The sequence below is a fragment of the Microcebus murinus genome, chromosome 10 (genome assembly GCF_040939455.1).
Source record: "Microcebus murinus isolate Inina chromosome 10, M.murinus_Inina_mat1.0, whole genome shotgun sequence".
In the NCBI taxonomy this organism is placed as follows: domain Eukaryota; kingdom Metazoa; phylum Chordata; class Mammalia; order Primates; family Cheirogaleidae; genus Microcebus; species Microcebus murinus.
This window is the reverse complement of record NC_134113.1, coordinates 99,035,402-99,055,359: the sequence shown is the minus strand read 5'-3', so window position 1 is coordinate 99,055,359 and position 19,958 is coordinate 99,035,402. Positions and strand designations below refer to the sequence as shown.

Below are 19,958 nucleotides of genomic sequence, written 5' to 3'. Positions count from 1 at the left end.
ATATTTTATTTCTTACTAACTCTGAAATCTCGCATGTACATTACACTTTCAGCACAGCACTAGCCACCTTTCAAATGCTCATTAGCCACATGTGGCACCCAAACATTGTCATGGCATATGTGAAAACCCTAACTTGAAATGGAAGTAGTGGCCTTTAGAGCCAGATATAATAGGGTGTGAATCCCTTACCTCACAGCTTGCCAGCTATGTGGTTTTGGGATAATCTTTTAGCTTTTCTGAGCTTTGGTTTCCTAATATGTAAAATGATAATATATAATATAATATAAAATGTGAATATATAAAAATATAAAACCTAACATAATAGGTACCCATTATCAAGCTTAAATATTCATAAACTAAAGAGATCACAGACCAGAGTGGTCAGAGCAGAAAATGCTTATGGAATGGGATTTTAAAATTCTATAAAAGCAAGATTCCTCCTACTCTTTTTTACGTGTCTGTTGATACTTTGCCCAAAAAGGGGGGCGGGAAACAGTTTTGTTAAATCTATTGTTAATCTATTATTATTCAAGTTTCATATGTTACTTGGTACCTAGTTTGTAAATTTGTTTTTTTAATTTACACATAAAACCAGCACTTAAAATATAGTACTTAAAGTCCCTCAACAAATATGTGAGTGAGTGGTGTTGGCATCACTTAATGATTTGAGTTTTTGGTATGACTAGGACTTACATCCAAATAATCAGAAAGGCCTCTCTCCCTTCCAGGATCTTATTTCATAATACTCCAAGTTAAAAATAGCACTCTGTTTATTATCCTTGTTTATTCCAACTCCCTGTATCCTCAATTTGAAAAGTCTTTAGTGACACGTCTCTTTAGTTTTAAAATATTTTAGATTTTTTGCCTTTAAAAAAGTTAAAATCGTGTTTTTAATTTTACTAATAAGATCATTTTTATTTGTTTTTTATCCTGAATTAATAATCTAGGTATTTATCTGCAACATAGAAATCTTATCAAATAAGTTCCAAGCAATTCTAAAAATTTTATTAGAATATATATTTATCTTGTACTATATTTTAACTGCTTTCCCAAGCATTCATCTTAGCCTATAAATTGCTTTAAAAAAATGCATGCCAAATGTTAAAAGCCACATCTTAAACAAGGTAATATGTTGAATAATCATTGTCACTTTAGCAAAAAATTCAACGAAGTGTAGTGACTATATATTTTTTAATGTGGAAATTTAGAATTTTCCTTCATTATGACAGACTTTTTAAAAAATCTCTACAGGCCAGTGACATATCAGGCATTTCGGGAATGCACATTGGAGACCACAGTTCATGCCAGCGGCTGGAATAAGGTATTAATCGAATTATCTTTTCTCTTACAAGATTTTAGTGTGTTAATTATAAAGTTTAGGAAGAATTGCTAGCATCATGCAGCAGAAAGCTTGTTAAGGCTCAGTATTTAATGCATAAATCTGTGTTAAGTGAATATTTTTTAGTTAAGCTTGTCTTTTGATTAATGCTGCAAGGTTCTGTTAGGCTCAAAAATATGCGTCCAATAGTATACCAACCTTTCTTCCTATCTGTGCTGAGTTTCCCATCATTTCTTATCTGCAGATGGTTATTTGTTAACATATGAGTATGTCTTGGGGGGAAATAATAAGGACTTCATTTGGAAGATTGCCTCTTCTGATTCTCTTAGATGAATACCATTTGTGTTTTATAGGTTACACAGTATCTCTTGTCACATCTCATTTGATCATCCTTACCATCTACCTTTTGCAGAAGGCAGAATGGATTTTATTAGGTCTTGTTCTGTTAGTTAGGCTGGGTGACTAATCAGAGAGAAAAGTTAGATGACTTGCCTACAACGCCTTAACTTTTAAATATTGAAACCAACACTAGAGCTAATATCTGATTCTAGCTTCAGTTTTTTTCCCCCTGTACCATACTGCTTATCCATTATCTTAGACTGTATTATCTACTTGTCACCTTGAAAAGGTGGAGGCTAAGGGCATGCAGTATAGGGTGGATCAGCTCAATTTGAGCAAGAAGTGTGGCCCTGAGTGATCTAGTGTTGGGGATGAGAAAAGTCAGTAAAATTACTTTTACAAATAGCCTTCTCTACTTAGAACTATTACAGTATGGGTCAGACCATGTGACCTTATGTACCTAATTTTGTGTGTGTGTGTGTGTGTGTGTGTGTGTGTGTGTGTGTGTGTGTGTGTGTGTGTTTAAACCTTAGCTTTGCCATGAACGAGATGTATGTCTTTGGGCAGGTTAATTAAGCTTTCTAAATCTTAGTTTTCTCATCTGTGAAATGGAAAAAATAGGCAGGGCGGGGACTTAAAAAAAATCAAATGGAAAAAATAGTATTAACCTCATAAGTTTTATTAGAATTAAATGAGATAATATATGTTAAATACTTATTTAACACATTGTCTGCCACTATAGTAAGCACTCAGCAAACAACAGCTATTATATTAGCTTTAACATATGGGATCTTGTTCCCAAATAGTCATTATTGTAATCAGTTTTAGTATGTTACTTATTGGTACATAATTTGTTAAAATATCTGTTTGCCTCATTTTTGGAAAAAAAAGAAAATATTCTCTCAGGTAGATATTTGAAATAGATTTTATAAATAAAACATGAGTTTGGTTATGATATATTTATTAGTATATCAAACATCAAATACTTAGGTACCTAGTATTACTAGCCTTCTTCCCCTGTTTTATGTTCTCTTTCTGTCATTCTTGTCTAGTGACTGCTATAGTCAACTTTTTTTTTTTTTTGAGACAGAGTCTCCTTTTGTTGCCCAGGCTAGAGTGAGTGCCGTGGCATCAGCCTAGCTCACAGCAACCTCAAACTCCTGGGCTCAAGCAATCCTGCTGCCTCAGCCTCCTGAGTAGCTGGGACTACAGGCATGCGCCACCATGCCCGGCTAATTTTTTCTATATATATTAGTTGGCCAATTAATTTGTTTCTATTTATAGTAGAGACAGGGTCTCACTCTTGCTTAGGCTGGCCCCAAACTCCTGACCCCAAGCAATCCACCTACCTCAGCCTCCCAGAGTGCTAGGATTACAGGCAGTAGTCAATTCTTGTATGCACCCCGCCATGCTAAAAAAACTGAGTAAACCACAGTCTTTACTATCCCTTTTCACCCTTTCCATACCACACCCTTTCCTGTTTCATTTTAGTTCCTCATCTGGATCAGGGAGCCACCTGTTGACCTCCAAGGCAGTGGCTTGAATACCTCCCATAAATGAAGCATGCCAGTTAGAATATTACTTCTTCTGCTGAATCCAGTATTACTCTCCTTCCAAGTCCTCGAGGGCTGAAAAGAACCTGGCTTTTGATCACAAGTCATTAAAATCTCCATACCCCTACCACCACAATCAAAATCAGATTGGCTCATGTGAAGTAATTAGTTCATATTTTACATTTTGCATGAATGTTTGCAAAATTCTGAGATGATATTATTCATATGTATCTTGCTGTGAAGTAAATGAGGCTCAAATGAAACACCTGTCAGAGAAAAAAGAAAAAAAAAATGTCCACAAAGCATGCCAGGTTTGGGGGCAAACTAATTATCAGTTCATTAGTAAAGGGATTTTAAAGCCATCTGGGTAAAATACTCTTGAAATATATCCCAAAAAGAGTAGGAAAAAAAACTGGTCACAAACCTGTATTAACAATATGATATTTTTGTTAAAAAAATGTACATAGATAACTGTAGCATATATAGAATATATATGCCTAGAAAAAGAACTAAAATGATATGTGCCAAAATACATAGTAGTGGTCAGGCTTACCCCTATAATCCTAGCACTTTGGGAGGCCAAAGCAGGAGGATTACTTGAGGGCAGGAGTGTCTGAGACTAGCATGGGCAATATTAGGACCCCGTCTCTGCAAAAACACAACAACAACAATAAACCCTAGCAGGGTGTAGTGGCACATGCCTGTGTGTAGTTTCAGCTACTCATGAGGCTGAGGCAGGAAGATCACTTGAACCCAGGAATTTGAAGTTACAGTGAGCTATTGATGACTCCACTGTACTCCAGCCGGGCACCAGAGGAAGACCTTGTCTCAAAAAAAAGTACAAAATATATAGTAGTTATCTCAGAATTGTAGGTGATTTTCTTTTTTCTCATGGATATTATTTTTTCCTATGTCCTTATCTGCTTATAGAAAAGAGAAGAAAATGACTACCAAAGAGGAAAAAACAGTTAGAATGTTAGTGTTACTACATGATGTTTACAGTATAATAGGTTTTAGAAAAATAAATAGCAAAGATAAGTGAATTCGTTTGTTAATTTTTTTAAGGAGCAAAAGGCTTTATTGATTATGCAGATATGTCAGTACACAGGGACCTGCTGTGAGGGCCATGAGCAGGTTGCAGACCCCCCACTACCTGGGTTAGGGCCAGGAGACAGTCCTGTGCAGACCTCTTGGGTTAATTTTTCTTGAAATATTAATCTCTCATCTTTTCAAGTCTCTTATTAAAATTTCAAGCATGTACAAAAGCACAGAGAATAGTGTAATAAACCCATGTATCCATTACTCAACTTTAATAATTATCAATATTTAGCTGATCTTGTTTCATCTATTTCTTCACACATTCCTTCTCTCCTTCCAGATTATTTTGAAGCAGATACTAGATATATTTTATTTAAAAATACATTAGTGGCCAGGCACGGTGGCTCACACATGTAATCCTAGCATTCTGGGAGGCCGAGGTGGGAGGATTGCTCGAGGTCAGGAGTTCGAAACCAGCCTGAGCAAGAGCGAGACCCCGTCTCTACTTTAAATAGAAAGAAATTAATAGGCCAACTGATATGTATATAAAAAATTAGCCGGGCATGGTGGCGCATGCCTGTAGTCCCAGCTACTTGGGAGGCTGAGGCAGAAGGATCGCTCGAGCCCAGGAGTTTGAGGTTGCTGTGAGCTAGGCTGACGCCACGGCACTCACTCTGTCTCAAAAAAAAAAAACCTACTGATTATACCATTATCACACCTAAAAATATCAATACCAATTTTTTAATATTATCACATAATCTACTCAAATCATAATCTATTCAGATTTCCCCAATTGTCTGTTAAATGTTTGTTTGTTTGTTTTCTGAGACAAAGTCTTGCTCTGTTGCCCAGTCTACAGTGCCGTGGCGTCAGCCTAGCTCACAGCAACCTCAAACTTCTGGGCTCAAGCAATCTTTCTGCCTCAGCCTCCTGAGTAGCTGGGACTACAGGCATGCGCCACCATCCCTGGCTAATTTTTTCTATATATATTTTTAGTTTCCCAGCTAATTTCTTTCTATTTTTAGTAGAGACAGGGTCTCGCTCTTGCTCAGGCTGGTCTCAAACTCCTGACCTCGAGCAATCCTCCTGGCTCGGCCTCCCAGAGTGCTAGGATTACAGGTGTGAGTCACCGCGCCTTGACTGATAACTATTTTTTTAAGTTTTAAAATTTTATTATTATTTTTTTCTTAGAGATGAGGTCTCTCTGTGTTGTACAGGCCGAACTCCTAGACTCAAGTGATCCCCCTGCCTCAGCCTTTCGAGTAACTGGGACTATAGACACACACCGCCAGCCCAGCCATAAATGTATTTTTTAAAGTTGGTTTTTTTGAATCAAGATCCAAACAAGGATCATGTATTACCTTTGGTTGATATATTTCTAAGTCCTTCCTTTTTAAAAATTGAAATATAGTTCACATATGATAAAATTTACCTAATGTATACAATTCACAGGTTTTTAGTATATCCACAAAGTTGTACAACTATCAGTACTATCTAATTCCAGAACATTTTCATCATGCCAAAAAGAAACCCCATACCTATTAGTGGTCACTCCCTATTTCATACTCCTCCCAGCCCCTGGCAACAGTTCTTCTACTTTCTGTCTGTATGAACTTGTCTATTCTGGACATTTCATATAAATGGAATGAATAATTGTAACTTAACTTTCTTTTATTATATAGACTTATACTCCCTATTCTTTCTCTTTCTCTAGTTTACTTAAGATTTTTTTTCTTTAAAATTCTTACTTTCTGGATTTTATTGACTACTTCTCTTGAGATGTCACTTAACATATTCTTCTGTGTCTGTATTTCCTTCCTGATCAGATTTAGGTTCAATCTTTTTGGCAAGAATACTTCATTGGTGGTTTTATTTACATCCTATTACATCACACTGGGTGACACATAATGTCTGGTTGTCTCTTAAATTGTTAAATTGTCTCTTAAATTGTTTGCTATTTTGAAGCAAACAGGTCAAAGAAAATAAAACCTAATTAATGAATTAGGTGCAAAATTTGCAAAATGTGATACTACTAGAATTATTAAGGCACAGAAGGGTTAAATAGTAGATTGATGTACCAAAATACGTAATTATCATCACAAATATCCCTAAGAGTATAAATTAGTGTGCTTCATTTCTATATCAGGCAAGCTCATATATTCTTTAATAAAAGGATAACATTATTAAATTTAAGTAAGTCTAACCTATTGGAGGATGAGGCCACCAAGTGGATATAAGGAGATGTCACAAGACTTAAATAAGTATGTGGATAAAGGAAAGCCAGTGGAAGTATTCCTTTTTGATGGTTTATAGTACCTTAGTATTCCAGTGCAAAATCAATTGAAAAAAATAATAATTCATATATGATATGGGAATTACCATTGTCCAGTAAAGAAATGATGACTTAGAGAAAGAATCAAAGGGTAAGACTGTGTGATTACTTTTTAGACATAGAAATTTAAATAGTGGAACCTTCTAGGAGTAGATGTGTGGGGATCCAGTTTTGTTTTAATATTTTTTAAAAAATAATATGGGAGAGGGAAGTGTAAAAACAGCGGATGTACAGATTATATAAAATACTTGTGGGTAGTAAAATGTCAAGTTGATGAAGGTCAGTTGTAGAATTAACTCATGAAGCTTTGTGTGTGAGCAAGTGGGTTTAACCACTTAAAGGCAATCTAAACTTACTTAAAAGATAGTGGCCCTGAAAGTCATCTTATAGGTTCCTGAAGATAGCATGTCAAATAGGTAAGCCTAGTATGGAGTAGTCATTTAATAATTGTCTGAGGAATGAGGGGGAAAGATGAATCATCTGACATTATTTGTACCACCAAGAAGAGTATTATCAACCAAACAGAAAATGTTAGTTCTATAAAATGAAGTTTCTGCACGTGGTTACTGCATTTCAAGAAACATCTAATTGGAATGGGGATAATCAAGAAAAGGATAACTTAAATGATCAAAGCAACAGAGCAATTGCCGTGTGAAAAACAGACTACAAGATTGGTAGATTTCAGCCTGAAGGCATGGTGAATATGATCAAGGACTAAGGTTAAGACATGAGTAAAAGAGGATTGCAGATTTGTCTCTAGGTTTTCATACAGTAAAACTAGGGTATCTACTGTTTGATGAAGGGAGTAAATTTGGAACAAATAACAGGAAGTGTTACTGACTGACTGACTGATTGATTGAGACAGAGTCACACATGATTGTCATGCCTCAGCCTCCCAGGGTGCTAGGATTACAGGTGTGAACCACCACACCCAGCCAGGAAGTGTCATTTTATAGCAAGTATAAAATGTTTGCAACTCATTTCCCTGCGTTAACAAAGCTTAAACATGAATAACTCTAGAATGTTATATTATTGTGGATTATTATAGGAATTTAGAATGTTTTGGTACAGAACATCCAGGCCTTTGAAGTTGATTTTGTATGAATTAGCAAGGTTTATTCACAAGCCATTCTTTACTTGTTTCTGCCCACGGCAAAATATGAATAATTTTTTTTAATAGTATAGTAGGCTCTCTTATTGTGGAAAAAGCCTAATGTATTCTTCTTTATGACGTACACCCCTCCAAGGGGTGGATCCTCCAAGGGGAGGATTTCCATATATTTTAGGCTGGAGCTCTTTTAGAATGTCAAAAAGTAAAAATATGTGTTTTTGTTGCATTCTTTCTTTCAAACTTTGATATAGACTCCCTCGAGGCTGCTTTTACTTAAAAGCCAAAGAATATTAGTATGAAATATAAACTCAATTGTTTTTTTGTTTGTTCTCTTCTGCAGAAATATTTTGTTATCCTTAGTTATTTCCTTTGCAATCCAATAACAACAAATTGGAATTGGTTTCATTTCCTTCTGCATTCCTTTTCCAGTCATGTTGAGACTTCTTGATGTTTTAGACAAAAGAGATTGTTTGCAGACAGATAGCTGGAACACTTAGTTTTTTTCAATATGCAATATGTAATTTTTTTTAAGGAAGGCAAGGCACTCTATACTTAGTTTCTGTTGTAAATTTTGATGACTCAAATATTGAGCCACAGGGTTATTAGGTATAGATTATAATGTGTCTTTTATAGTTGACTTTTGATGATCTTTACAAGATAGCTCATAATTTTAAAAAGGTCTTATTTTCAAAGAGATAATAAAAGTACATGGTACAAAATGCAACAAGTACAGAAAGATATGCTTTGAAAAATAACAGTTTTCTCTTTTGTTGCCAGTCACCTAGTTCCCCTTCTCTTAGGCAACCATTATTACCAATTTCCTGTGGTTTTTCCCAGAGATATTATTAGGACTAAATTAATATATACATGTGTATGTTTTTTACATAAATGGCACTGTGTTGTACATGCTGTGCTATATCTTGCTTTTTTTCACTTAAAGTAAATCTTGGTGATTGGGTAGTGAATAATCTAATTCTTTTTAACAGCTATATATTTTACTGGATAACTAAAATTTATTTAACTGATCCTCATTGGGTTGTTCTAGTTTTTTGCTATTATAAATAATCCTTCAGTACATTTCCTTATACATAAATTATTTTACACACACATGCCCAATTATTTATTTTATTTCATTTTATTTTATTTTATTTTATTTTATTTTATTTTTTTTGAGACAGAGTCTCACTTTGTTGCCCAGGCTAGAGTGAATGCCGTGGCGTCAGCCTAGCTCACAGCAACTTCAAACTCCTGGGCTCAAGCGATCCTCCTGCCTCAGCCTCCCGAGTAGCTAGGACTACAGGCACGAGCCACCATGCCCGGCTAATTTTTTTTTCTATATATATTAGTTGGCCAATTAATTTCTTTCTATTTATAGTAGAGACGGGGTCTCGCTTTTGCTCAGGCTGGTTTCGAACTCCTGACCTCGAGCAATCCGCCCGTCTCGGCCTCCCAAAGTGCTAGGATTACAGGCGTGAGCCACCGCGCCCGGCCTTATTTTATTTTTTTGAAACAGAGTCTGTTGCCCAGGCTAGAGTGCTGTGGCGTCAGCCTAGCTCACAGCAACCTCAAACTCCTAGGCTTAAGCAATCCTGCTGCCTCAGCCTCCCAAGTAGCCGGGACTACAGGCACGCGCCACCATGCCCGGCTAATTGCTTCCATATATATTTTTAGTTGTTCAGCTAATTTCTTTCTATTTTTTTAGTAGAGATGGGGTCTCAATCTTGCTTAGGCTGGTCTCGAACTCCTGAGCTCAAATGATCCACTTGCCTCGGCCACCCAGAATGCTAGGATTACAGGCGTGAGCCACCACGCCCAGCCCCCAATTATTTTCAATAACTATTTTGGGCCGGACGCGGTGGCTCACACCTATAATCCTAGCACTTTGGGAGGCCGAGGCGGGCGGATTGCTCGAGGTCAGGAGTTCGAAACCAGCCTGAGCAAGAGCGAGACCCCGTCTCTACTATAAATAGAAAGAAATTAATTGGCCAACTAATATATATAGAAAAAAAAAATTAGCCGGGCATGGTGGCACATGCCTGTAGTCCCAGTTACTCGGGAGACTGAGGCAGCAGGATTGCTTGAGCCCAGGAGTTTGAGGTTGCTGTGAGCTAGGCTGATGCCACGGCACTCACTCTAGCCTGGGCAACAAAGCGGGAAAAAAAAAGAACTATTTCGACCACCCTATTTATAAAACCTACATGCAATATTCAGGAAAATCCTAATAAGAGTTGGCATTTTATGTCCTTTTTCATAATGAAAATGAAATACCATGGTGTTCATCTGAGTATAATTTTCTAGTAGTTGAACATATAAAATGCATTATGAGAATTTCAGTTTGGTTTTTTTTATTCTCTCATCTATGCATTGAAGATTTTGGTGCCTCTGGTTTTGCTACGACAAATGCTTTTGGAGTTGGCAAGATATGGTCAAGAGCCTTTGAGTGCACTGCTGCAATTTGGTGTGACATATCTGGAGGACTACGCGGCAGAGTACATCATTCAGCAAGGCGGCTGGGTATGAGCTGTTAAGTATTAAAAATCTTTTCTCTGAAAAGTAAGTAGGCTGTTGTTTTTTGTTGTTGTTGTTTTGTTGCCCAGGCTGGAATGCAGTGGCTATTCACAGGCACAATCATGGCACACTTATAGCCTTAAACTTCTGGGCTCAAGCCATCCTCCTGTTTCAGCCTCCTGAGTAGCTGAGAGTACAGGTGTGCAGCACTGCACCTGGCTAAGTCTTTTGTTGTTTTTAACAGCCTAGGTTTTTATACTAATAAAAGTATTGGATGATGACTAATGGAAAGGCTGCTAATACAGTTTAAGTAAAGCTAAGAGTTTACTAACAGTAAATTGATACGTAGTACTTTTAAATAGTTCTTAATTATGAAACATCCTATACTATCAAAAATATATGAAGATACACAACTCTTATGTTCCCATAATAATTAAAAATTTAAAAAATAAAAATATGTAAATAACTAAAGGATGAGGAACAATAAAATGAACACCTATATATCTACTTTCCCAGTCTAAGAAAAGACCGTATCTAGCACTCTTTTTTTTTTTGAGACAAAGTCTCACTCTGTTGCCCTGGCTAGAGTGCCGTGGCATCAGCCTAGCTTACAGTAATTTCAGACTCCTGGGCTCAAGCAGTCCTCCTGCCTCAGCCTCCCAAGTAGCTGGGGACTATAGGCATGCACCACCATGCCTGCCTGGGTAATTTTTTGTATATATTTTTTTTTTTTTTTTTTTTTGAGACAGAGTCTCGCTTGTTGCCCAGGCTAGAGTGAGTGCCGTGGCGTCAGCCTAGCTCACAGCAACCTCAAACTCCTGGCTCAAGCAATCCTGCTGCCCCAGCCTCCCAAGTAGCTGGGACTACAGGCATGCGCCACCATGCCCGGCTAATTTTTATATATATATTAGTTGGCCAATTAATTTATTTCTATTTATAGTAGAGACGGGGTCTCACTCTTGCTCAGGCTGGTTTCGAACTCCTGACCTCGAGCAATCCGCCCGCCTCAGCCTCCCAGAGTGCTAGGATTACAGGCGTGAGCCACCGCGCCCGGCTTGTATATATTTTTAGTTGGCCAATTAATTTCTTTCTATTTTTTAATAGAGATGGATCTGGTTCTTGCTCAGGCTGGTTTCGAACTCCTGACCTTGAGCAATCTGCCCGCCTCAGCCTCCCAGAGTGCTAAGATTACAGGCGTGAGCCACTGCGCCAGGCCCATACCTAGCACTTTTGAATCACCTTTTTTTCCCCTCATAGATTTATATATGCTCCTATCCACTTCACAGGGGTAAGTCCAATTCTGAATTTTTTTTTTTTTTTTTTGATACAGTCTCTCTCTGTTGCCCTGGCTAGAGTGCGGTGGCATCAGCCTTGCTCACAGCAACCTCAAACTCCTGGGATCAAGCAATCCTTCTATCTCAGCCTTCCAAGTAGCTGGGATTACAGGCATGCACCACCATGCATGGCTAATTTTTTCTATATATTTTTAGTTGGCCAATTAATTTCTTTCTATTTTTAGTAGAGACGGGGTCTCGCTCTTGCTCAGGCTGGTTTCAAAACTCCTGACCTTGGCCGGGCGCAGTGGCTCACGCCTGTAATCCTAGCACTCTGGGAGACCGAGGCAGGAGGATTGCTCAAGGTCAGGAGTTCGAAACCAGCCTGAGCAAGAGCGAGACCCCGTCTCTACTAAAAAATAGAAATTAATTGACCAACTAAAAATAAAATTAAAAAAAAAAAAACTCCTGACCTTTGAGCAATCTGCCTGCCTTGTCCTCCTAGAGTGCTAGGATTACAGACGTGAGCTACCATGCCTGGCCCCGATTCTGAATTTTTTAAAATTGTAGTTTGACTGCATATGGATATATTCTTAGACAATATATTACGTGTATGTTTTGAACTTTATGTAAATAGTGTCACACTATTTGTCTTCTGTAACTTGCTTTTTTCACTCAATGTTATATGTTTGTGATACACCTAGGTCATTTTTTCTCAACCTTCTTTTCAATATCACTTTGCTAAATATATTTACTAGACATTATTTTTATCCCCTAGTCATCTCCTTCCTTCCCCCATGAAAATTTTAATATGTTTGTTTATGTAGTGTGGCCATTTGGAGCTCCACACACTATTAAAGTATCTAAGATTTCCCCGTCGCTTTGACTAACTTTTCACCCTTACTAGTGTCCCCCCTGAGAATGCATGCATGCTCTAGATTGATTCATTGGGTGGAGTTTAATATTTCATTGTGTAAATATACCATAGTTTACCTATCTAAAATCTTGTCAGTGGACAATTCTACTTTTTTGCTATTACAAACATCACTGTCATAAACATTCTACATATGTGGAAGAGTTTCTGTGGATTTACACTTCAGAATAGAATTTTTGGTTCATAGAGTACAGATATGTTCTAGGTGCCATGGCCGACACCTATAATCCTAGCACTTTGGGAGTCTGAGGCAGGAGGATTGCTTGAGGTCAGGAGTTTGAGACCAACCTGAGCAAGAGTGAGACCTCGTCTCTACTAAAATTAGAAAAATTAGTGGGGCTTTGTGGTGCGCATGCCTTTAGTCCCGGCTACTCGGGAGACTGAAGCAGGAGAATTACTTGAACCCTCGAGTTTGAGGTTGCTGTGAGCTATGATGACGCCACTGCTGGGGCAACAAAGCGAGATTGTGTCTCAAAAAAAAAAAAGGTTTGTTCTAATTTATAGAATAATGCCAAAGCATTTTCCACTGTGGTTTTCCAGTTTATAGTCTGACAACAATATGAGTGTTTGTTGTTCTACATCTTCCTCAATAGTTAGTATTGTAAGTTATTAATTTTTAAATCATTATTAAAATAAGTTTATTTTGAAATAATTTTGGATTTACATAAAATTTATAAAGATAAAACCAAGAGCTCTCATATACTTTTCACCCAGTTTCTCCTAGTATTCACATCCTTTATAACCATACCTTTTTCAAAACCAAGAGATTAATATTTATACATTAAATTAAACTGCAGACTTTATATCGATTTTACAGTAATGTCGTTTTTCTCTTCCAGGATCTAATCCAGGATATCACTTTGGGCTGCGTGTGGTGGCTCACACCTGTAATCCTAGCACTCTGAGAGGCTGAGGCAGGTGGATTGCTCAAGGTCAGGAGTTCGAAACCAGAAAGAAATTAATTGGCCAACTAAAAATATATAGAAAAAGTTTGCTGGGCATGGTGGCGTATGCTTGTAGTCCCAGCTACTTGGGAGGCTGAGACAGAAGGATCGCTTTGAGCCCAGGAGTTTGAGATTGCTATGAGCGAGTCTGATGCCACAGCACTCTAGCCCGGGCAATAGAGTGAGACTCTGTCTCAAAAAAAAAAAAAAATAAGAAACAAAAAACCAAAACAGGATGCCACTTTGTATAATATTTAGAGAGTTATTAATTTTTTGTTACTTATGGGTATAAATTGATAATTCATTGTGGATTTAATTTGCATTTCTGTGAACACTAAGGAGCTTTAGCCTCTTTTTATGTTTATGAGCCATTTATATTTCCTTGTCTGTGAAATACCATGGGTTCGTGTCATTTGCCCACTTCTCTATTGAATTTTTTTCGTTGTAGTAATTCTTTAGTAGTTCTTTCATATTTTATTGATCGATTGATTGAGACACGGTCTTGCTCTGTTGCCTCAACTAGAGTACTGTGGTGTCATCATAGCTCACTGCAACTTCTAACTCCTGGGCTCAAGTGATCCTACTTCAGTTGCCTGGGTAGCTGGGACTACAGGCACGTGCCACCACACCCAGCTAATTTAAAAAAAAATTTTGTGGGGACAGGGTCTTGCTATGTTGCCCAGGCTGGTCGCAAACTCCTGGCCTCAAATGATACTCCTGCCTCAGCCTCCCTAAGTGCTAGGATTACAGGTGTGAGCCACTGCACCCAGCCTCTTTCTTTGATTCTAGCAATGTTTGTTAAGCTACGTTTGTTGTGATTTATTCAATAGTGATTTAGCAGTGAGAGTACTGTTCATGAAATATAGGGCACATTATTGCTTTTTAACAACCATGTATCTTAGGCTTTGAGTTAATTTTAAAAAGTGTAAATTTAATTAATATTCGTTATAATATGGAATGTATTCGGTTTAGATGCTTGGTCAGTGTTTTTTCCTTTTCTTTTTTTTTTTCCTTTGAGACAGAGTCTCACTTTGTTGTTCAGGCTAGAGTGCCATGGCGTCAGCCTAGCTCACAGCAACCTCAAACTCCTGGGCTCAAGCGATCCTCCTGCCTCAGCCTCCCAAGTAGCTGGGACTACAGGCATGTGTCACCATGCCTGGCTAATTTTTTCTATTTTTGGTAGAGACGGTTTCTCGCTCTTGTTCAGGCTGGTCTTGAACTCCTGAGCTCAAATGATTCGCCCACCCTGGCCTCCCAGGGTGCTAGGATTACAGGGTGAGTCACTGCGCCTGGCCAGTAAGTGTTTTTGAATGAAATGCTGAGCATCTGTCTTAGGAAAATAAAAATATTTTAAAGCTGTTCTTAAAGATGAATACTGTGACAATTTATTGTTATTGTTATTTTCTTTCTACTTCAGTAGCTTTTAAAAAATTTTGGCCAGTGTAGTGTATGGTTTGTGGGGGAGCTAAGAGACACCCCAGGTTAATTTCCACTTGGCCTATTTCGAACTTTACAACAAAAGAAGAAAAATGCAGGGAATATTATGTATTCCCTTCTTGATTTCAGTTGATGTGCTGCATCACATTTTGTTCGGTGATTGCAGTTTGTTATAGAGAGAGTTTTTTATTCAACTCAAATCCTGTGCTAAAAGAAAAGAGCTACTACATGGATAACTAGTTCATGAGTATTTTATCTCTAAATTTGAATGCCCAATCCATATTTCACATTTTTAGGTCTAAGCTCAACATTTGCTTGTGTTTAAAACCAAAAAATACTGTTTTGGTTCATTGGTGAAAATGTATACTTTGATACAAGCTGTCGACATGAATCATCTTTAAGGTTCTTTGTTTTAGACATTGCACTGACAGCTCTTAAAAGCATTCCAGGAGAGAATCATTTGGTTTGACGGCGTGTTGTTGCATGTCTGTTATATAAAGGCCATAGTATGATTTCCACAGGGAATGGGTCTATCTTTGGGCACTTGAACACAGCATTAGGGTATAACAAATTACCTAGCTCTCAAAATGCAGCTAGTTTTGAACACCTGCAGAAGAGGAGGAGCAGGCAGCCATGGGCTGTGGGATGAATGGAATGAGAGCATAGTTGGATGGGATAGGCAGGCTTTGGGCATATTGATTTACAAAAGAAAAAGTAGTGTTCTCTCTGTATTATTAACAGAAACGGATAAGACAGGTGCTTTTTGGAGTTCTATAGATAGTTTTGCTTCTTCTATGACCTGTGTTTTGTGATTGTTTTCTTCTTAGTACATTGGGATGTTTTTTCTTTGTACTGATATTGAGAAAACCAGTTATTGATGTTTACTATTTTTTTCTTAAGCATCCTGCAGTGCAACTTATTGAGGTTTAGATGTAACATAACCACTTTAAATTTAAAGTGACCTCAAACTAAGGTTGTTGTTTTTTTTTTTTTTTAACACAGATCTATATTATTTTGTTCCTAGTTACTTCAATCACCAGCATTATTCAAACTCGGACTTGGGTCATATAGTCATAGCTTTTATACCTTAAATGTGAAAGATTCGTGGCATACTTCTGAGCATGCATAGTTAGTGATCTTCACTGTCACATGAGGGGAAACATATTTCCCTATGCCATTTGAAATGGAATAGACACATCTCCTGTTCTGTAGAATAGCAATCACAGGTAGCACCAACTCATGCTCTTTCTGTTGATTTTCCTTAAGAAGCAGAATAATCTAGTAGTGTTCGTTATTCTCTAACTACATGGCTTTAAGATGAATAATTTTCCTGCATATTGTTCAGATTATTTATAAACTCTAGTTTACTAATGAAGTCACTTTAATAGTACCTGCACATTTTACAAGAATTTTCTGAAGATGAGTTAATATCTAGAATGCTGTTTAAGCTTAACCCTCAGAGATTAATTTTCAGTATACAGCAAACCTTAATTGGTTGCATGTACCATGCTAGACACCATGCAAGGTTCTGAGTATACGAAAGTTGAATAAAAATAGGCCCTACTTTTAAACTGAGATATGGTTGAGGAGACATAAATGTAAATAACTACATGTAGTATGTTACATGCTGGGAGATGTTCAAAGTGCAATGAAAGGCAAAAGAAGGCAATAATTGATGTACAATTAGAAATAGATTCAGTTAGGAACACACATCTTAACTATAGTTAGCAATTAGATTTTCAGAACTAGAACTGAAATGTAATTTCTCTATTACTGTTTATATTGTCATTAGAATTATAGAGATTTTTGGGTTTTTTTTATATTATTAGTTTTCTCTTTCTACCTTATTTTTTTATTCTCTGCCTTTTTAGCCAGAAAATGGTGAGTTGAAAACAGGGTTGGAAATGACAACCCTGTTTCTGGTCTCAGTTCTGCCAAATACTAGCCCTACGTTTTGGGGGAATTTATTTAACTTCTCTGAGCTTCAGTTTTATCAACTACAAAAAGAAAAGAATAGCTTTTCTATGTCACAAAGATAATGATATGAAAGTGTTTTGTGAAAATGTTACATTTTTACAAAGGTCAGGTTTTCAGATGGGTCACTGAAGAGGGCTTTTTTTCCCTTTCCTTAAGTCTGACTGAAGCTTCTTTTGAGTGTTGATTCTGACTTTTATTTGCCCTGCAGCCCCGTGAGGGCAGAGACTGGCTGGTGTGCTGTGATTCTCCCTGACTCATCCTTGCTTCCTCCCTCCTCTTTCTCACTCTCTTTCATTTCCTGAGATTGCATTGCTGCATTAGAAGTCAGTCTGTCTCCTGCCAAAGGCAATGCAAGTCCACTGTGGTAAGGCTTGTTTTTATTTTCTCCATTGTCATGTACTAAACTTACTATGAAAGATCTTTAATTTTAAGGTACATAAAAGATTATTGGGGAAAATGTCATCTGGCTGTCATAATATTTAAGTATTTTGGATAAAATCAGTCTTCTTGTTTTCCTCTCTGACATGAAGCTTCTCATTTCTGTTTTAAGAATAGCAAACCTTGAAAAGCTTTTTGTGCGTTTGTTTATCTCTTGGAAACTTTCAGGTTAAGAATTTGTTAGAGTTTTCATACTGTGGGAGGTGACACATAGGTGATCTGAAATCAATGAAGTGGATTGCAGCTAAAATCAATTTAGTACAGTAAGGGTAAGTCCTGTTTTGTGAATTCTGTTATACATGTGGGTGTGCATGTTTACTGTGTTGTCTTCTATATTTTTTATGGGTCTTGGTCTTCATGTTGGGTGGAAAATTACTTCTGTAATTTCTTTCATACTCTCCATTTTCCTATTTGAGGTTAATAGTTTTCTAAGAGGCATTTGGTTAGTGTCCTGTTTGGAGAAAAGCAATTGTCTGTTTCTAATTTGTAAGATGAATACTTGAGAGATAAATATTATATAAAGTCCTAAATGTAATGAATAAGGGGTTGTTGGCATATTTTCAGGGAATGAGTCCTTCCTTAGATGAGTTTAGTATTATAGCTGGGCTCTAGAATTTTGCCAAAGCATCTTCAGATGGAAAAATTAAGTCCCTAGGTGCTCAGCTTAGCAGCTCTGACTCAGAAGGTGAAATACTGCTTGATGAGGCAGAATAATTTATAATTGATGTGAACCAAAAAAAAGCAAAACAACAAAATGCAGTCAATGCATTGTGAAGTAGCTAACATATTTTTGAAATGATTCTGAATGATTGCCAAGCTGTTTTTTACTTAGTTTCTACCACCAAAGCAAAGTTGTATTTATATTTTATTATTTATTTTAATATATTCCCTTTGTTTCTTCTCCACTTCTTTTCTTCTTTCTTTCTTCCTTCCTTCCTTCCTTTCTTTCTTTCTTTCTTTCTTTCTTTCTTTCTTTCTTTCTTTCTTTCTTTCTTTCTTTCTTTCTTTCCTTTTTTCTCTTTTCTCCTTCCTTCCTTCCTTCCTTCCTTCCTTCCTTCCTTCCTTCCTTCCTTCCTTCCTTCCTTCCTTCCTTCCTTCCTTCCTTCCTTCCTTCCTTCCTTCTTTCCTTCCTTGAAATCATGTTTCCTTTTAATTGGGTACTTAATTCACACTCTTTTCTCTCCTGGCTGCTACTCTGGTAATAATTAGGTCCCCATCTCTCAAGAACATTGCATTTGACCAGTCTGAGAGCCAGTATGAACACAGGCCCCAAGCCAGGGTTTTTGGGATAACAAGAACAGCAAAACTCAGCCTGTCTCCCTTCACTTAGAAAGGGATCATGAATGGGAGGGTCCAAATCTCCTCCTTCCAAAATTAGAAAGCCTAGAGCTCAAAGCAAAACTGGAAACCAAATTGTATCAGGAATGAAGTATAGTACTCCCTCATATATTCAAGATCATCTACTTCCCTTTTTAATTGAAGAGTTTTGTGCATGTATCTTTGTGTGTTTGCTTGAAGAAAACATCAAGAATAACTTGTTCTATCTCCTTCTGTCCATAACTCAGAAGGTACTATGATATAGTTGGAAAAGCACCAGAATCGGAATCAAGGGACTATAGCCTAAGAGCTGGGCATGAGCCCTGGAGGTGAAATGCCTGGGCTTGAATCCCAGCTTCATGACATTGGGAAAATTATTTATCCTCTTTAGTTGCTTCAGTTTCCTTGTCTGTGAAATGGAAATAATAATAAACATCTCATAGCATTGTGGTGAGGTTTAAATAGATTAGTTTAAGTCTTTAGACGGACACATGGTAAGAGTTATATTAGGGTTACCTGTTGTTATTGCTATCCAATTCTTCACAGCAAGTTAAGGGACCTTGGGTAAGTTACTAAAGCTCTCTGGATTTCATTTATTTTTTAAAAAAGACATAGTTCTTTAATTCTTTGTGTATATTTAAACTCTGATATTTGGTCCCAACTACTTTTATGTTTTCGAGCCCTTGAAGTTACTCCTTTGTGTTTTTTTTGTTTGTTTGTTTGTTTGTTTTATTTCGGCATATTATGGGGGTACAGATTTTAAGGTTTCAATAAATGCCCATTTCCCCCCCTCTCCTTTGTGTTTTTTTATATTACTGGGGCCAAAGAGATGGATACTCCCAGCAGTACAAAAATTTTGTGTTAACGATTTAGATTGTCAGAATGGCACTAAGACTACCTGTAGATGTTATTTTTTTAATATGCTAAGTTTTAGGTATTCTATTCCCCAAATCAGCTCTTTTTATTTTAGTGAAAGCCTATTCTTCATTAATACCAGTAATTGTTAAGAGAAAGGCTGCTATTTTTATATTTTTGCATTATATGAATCAGTCTCCAGGAGTAAAACCTTCCTCCAATAGTCATCTGTTCTTTCATTCAGACTTCTTACATAAGAGCACAAAATGTTTGGTGAATCTTCATTAAAATGTCACATGTCCTAAATACAGAAATAAATTGTAAGGTAGGGAGGCCATGACAACAAGGAAAAAAAGGTATTTAATTTGAAATGCCTATTAAGCAATATATTATTCCAAAGTTGTAATTTGACAACTTATATTATTCCAAAGTTGTAAAATGACAAACTTTTTGTTTTGTTTTGTTTTGTTTTTGTTTTATGAGACAGAGTCTCGCTTGGTTGCCAGCTAGAGTGCCGTGGCGTCAGCCTAGCTCACAGCAACCTCAAATTCTTGGGCTCAAG

The 19,958-nt window shown here is 37.1% G+C and overlaps 1 protein-coding gene across 3 annotated transcripts in view; it reads left to right on the top strand.

The window, feature by feature from the left end:
* BCL2L13 (BCL2 like 13) overlaps positions 1–19,958 on the top strand; it is a 98,792-nt gene that overhangs the window by 60,886 nt on the left and 17,948 nt on the right. For 2 of the 3 annotated variants that reach the window (XM_012747737.3, XM_076007789.1), the window contains 2 exons: positions 1,252–1,321; positions 10,083–10,226. In XM_012747737.3, coding sequence (XP_012603191.1) covers positions 1,252–1,321; positions 10,083–10,226 — 214 coding nt within the window. Of the gene's footprint in view, positions 1–1,251; positions 1,322–10,082; positions 10,227–19,958 lie in introns of those variants that run through there. The other variant, XR_001149758.3, reaches the window with a different exon arrangement.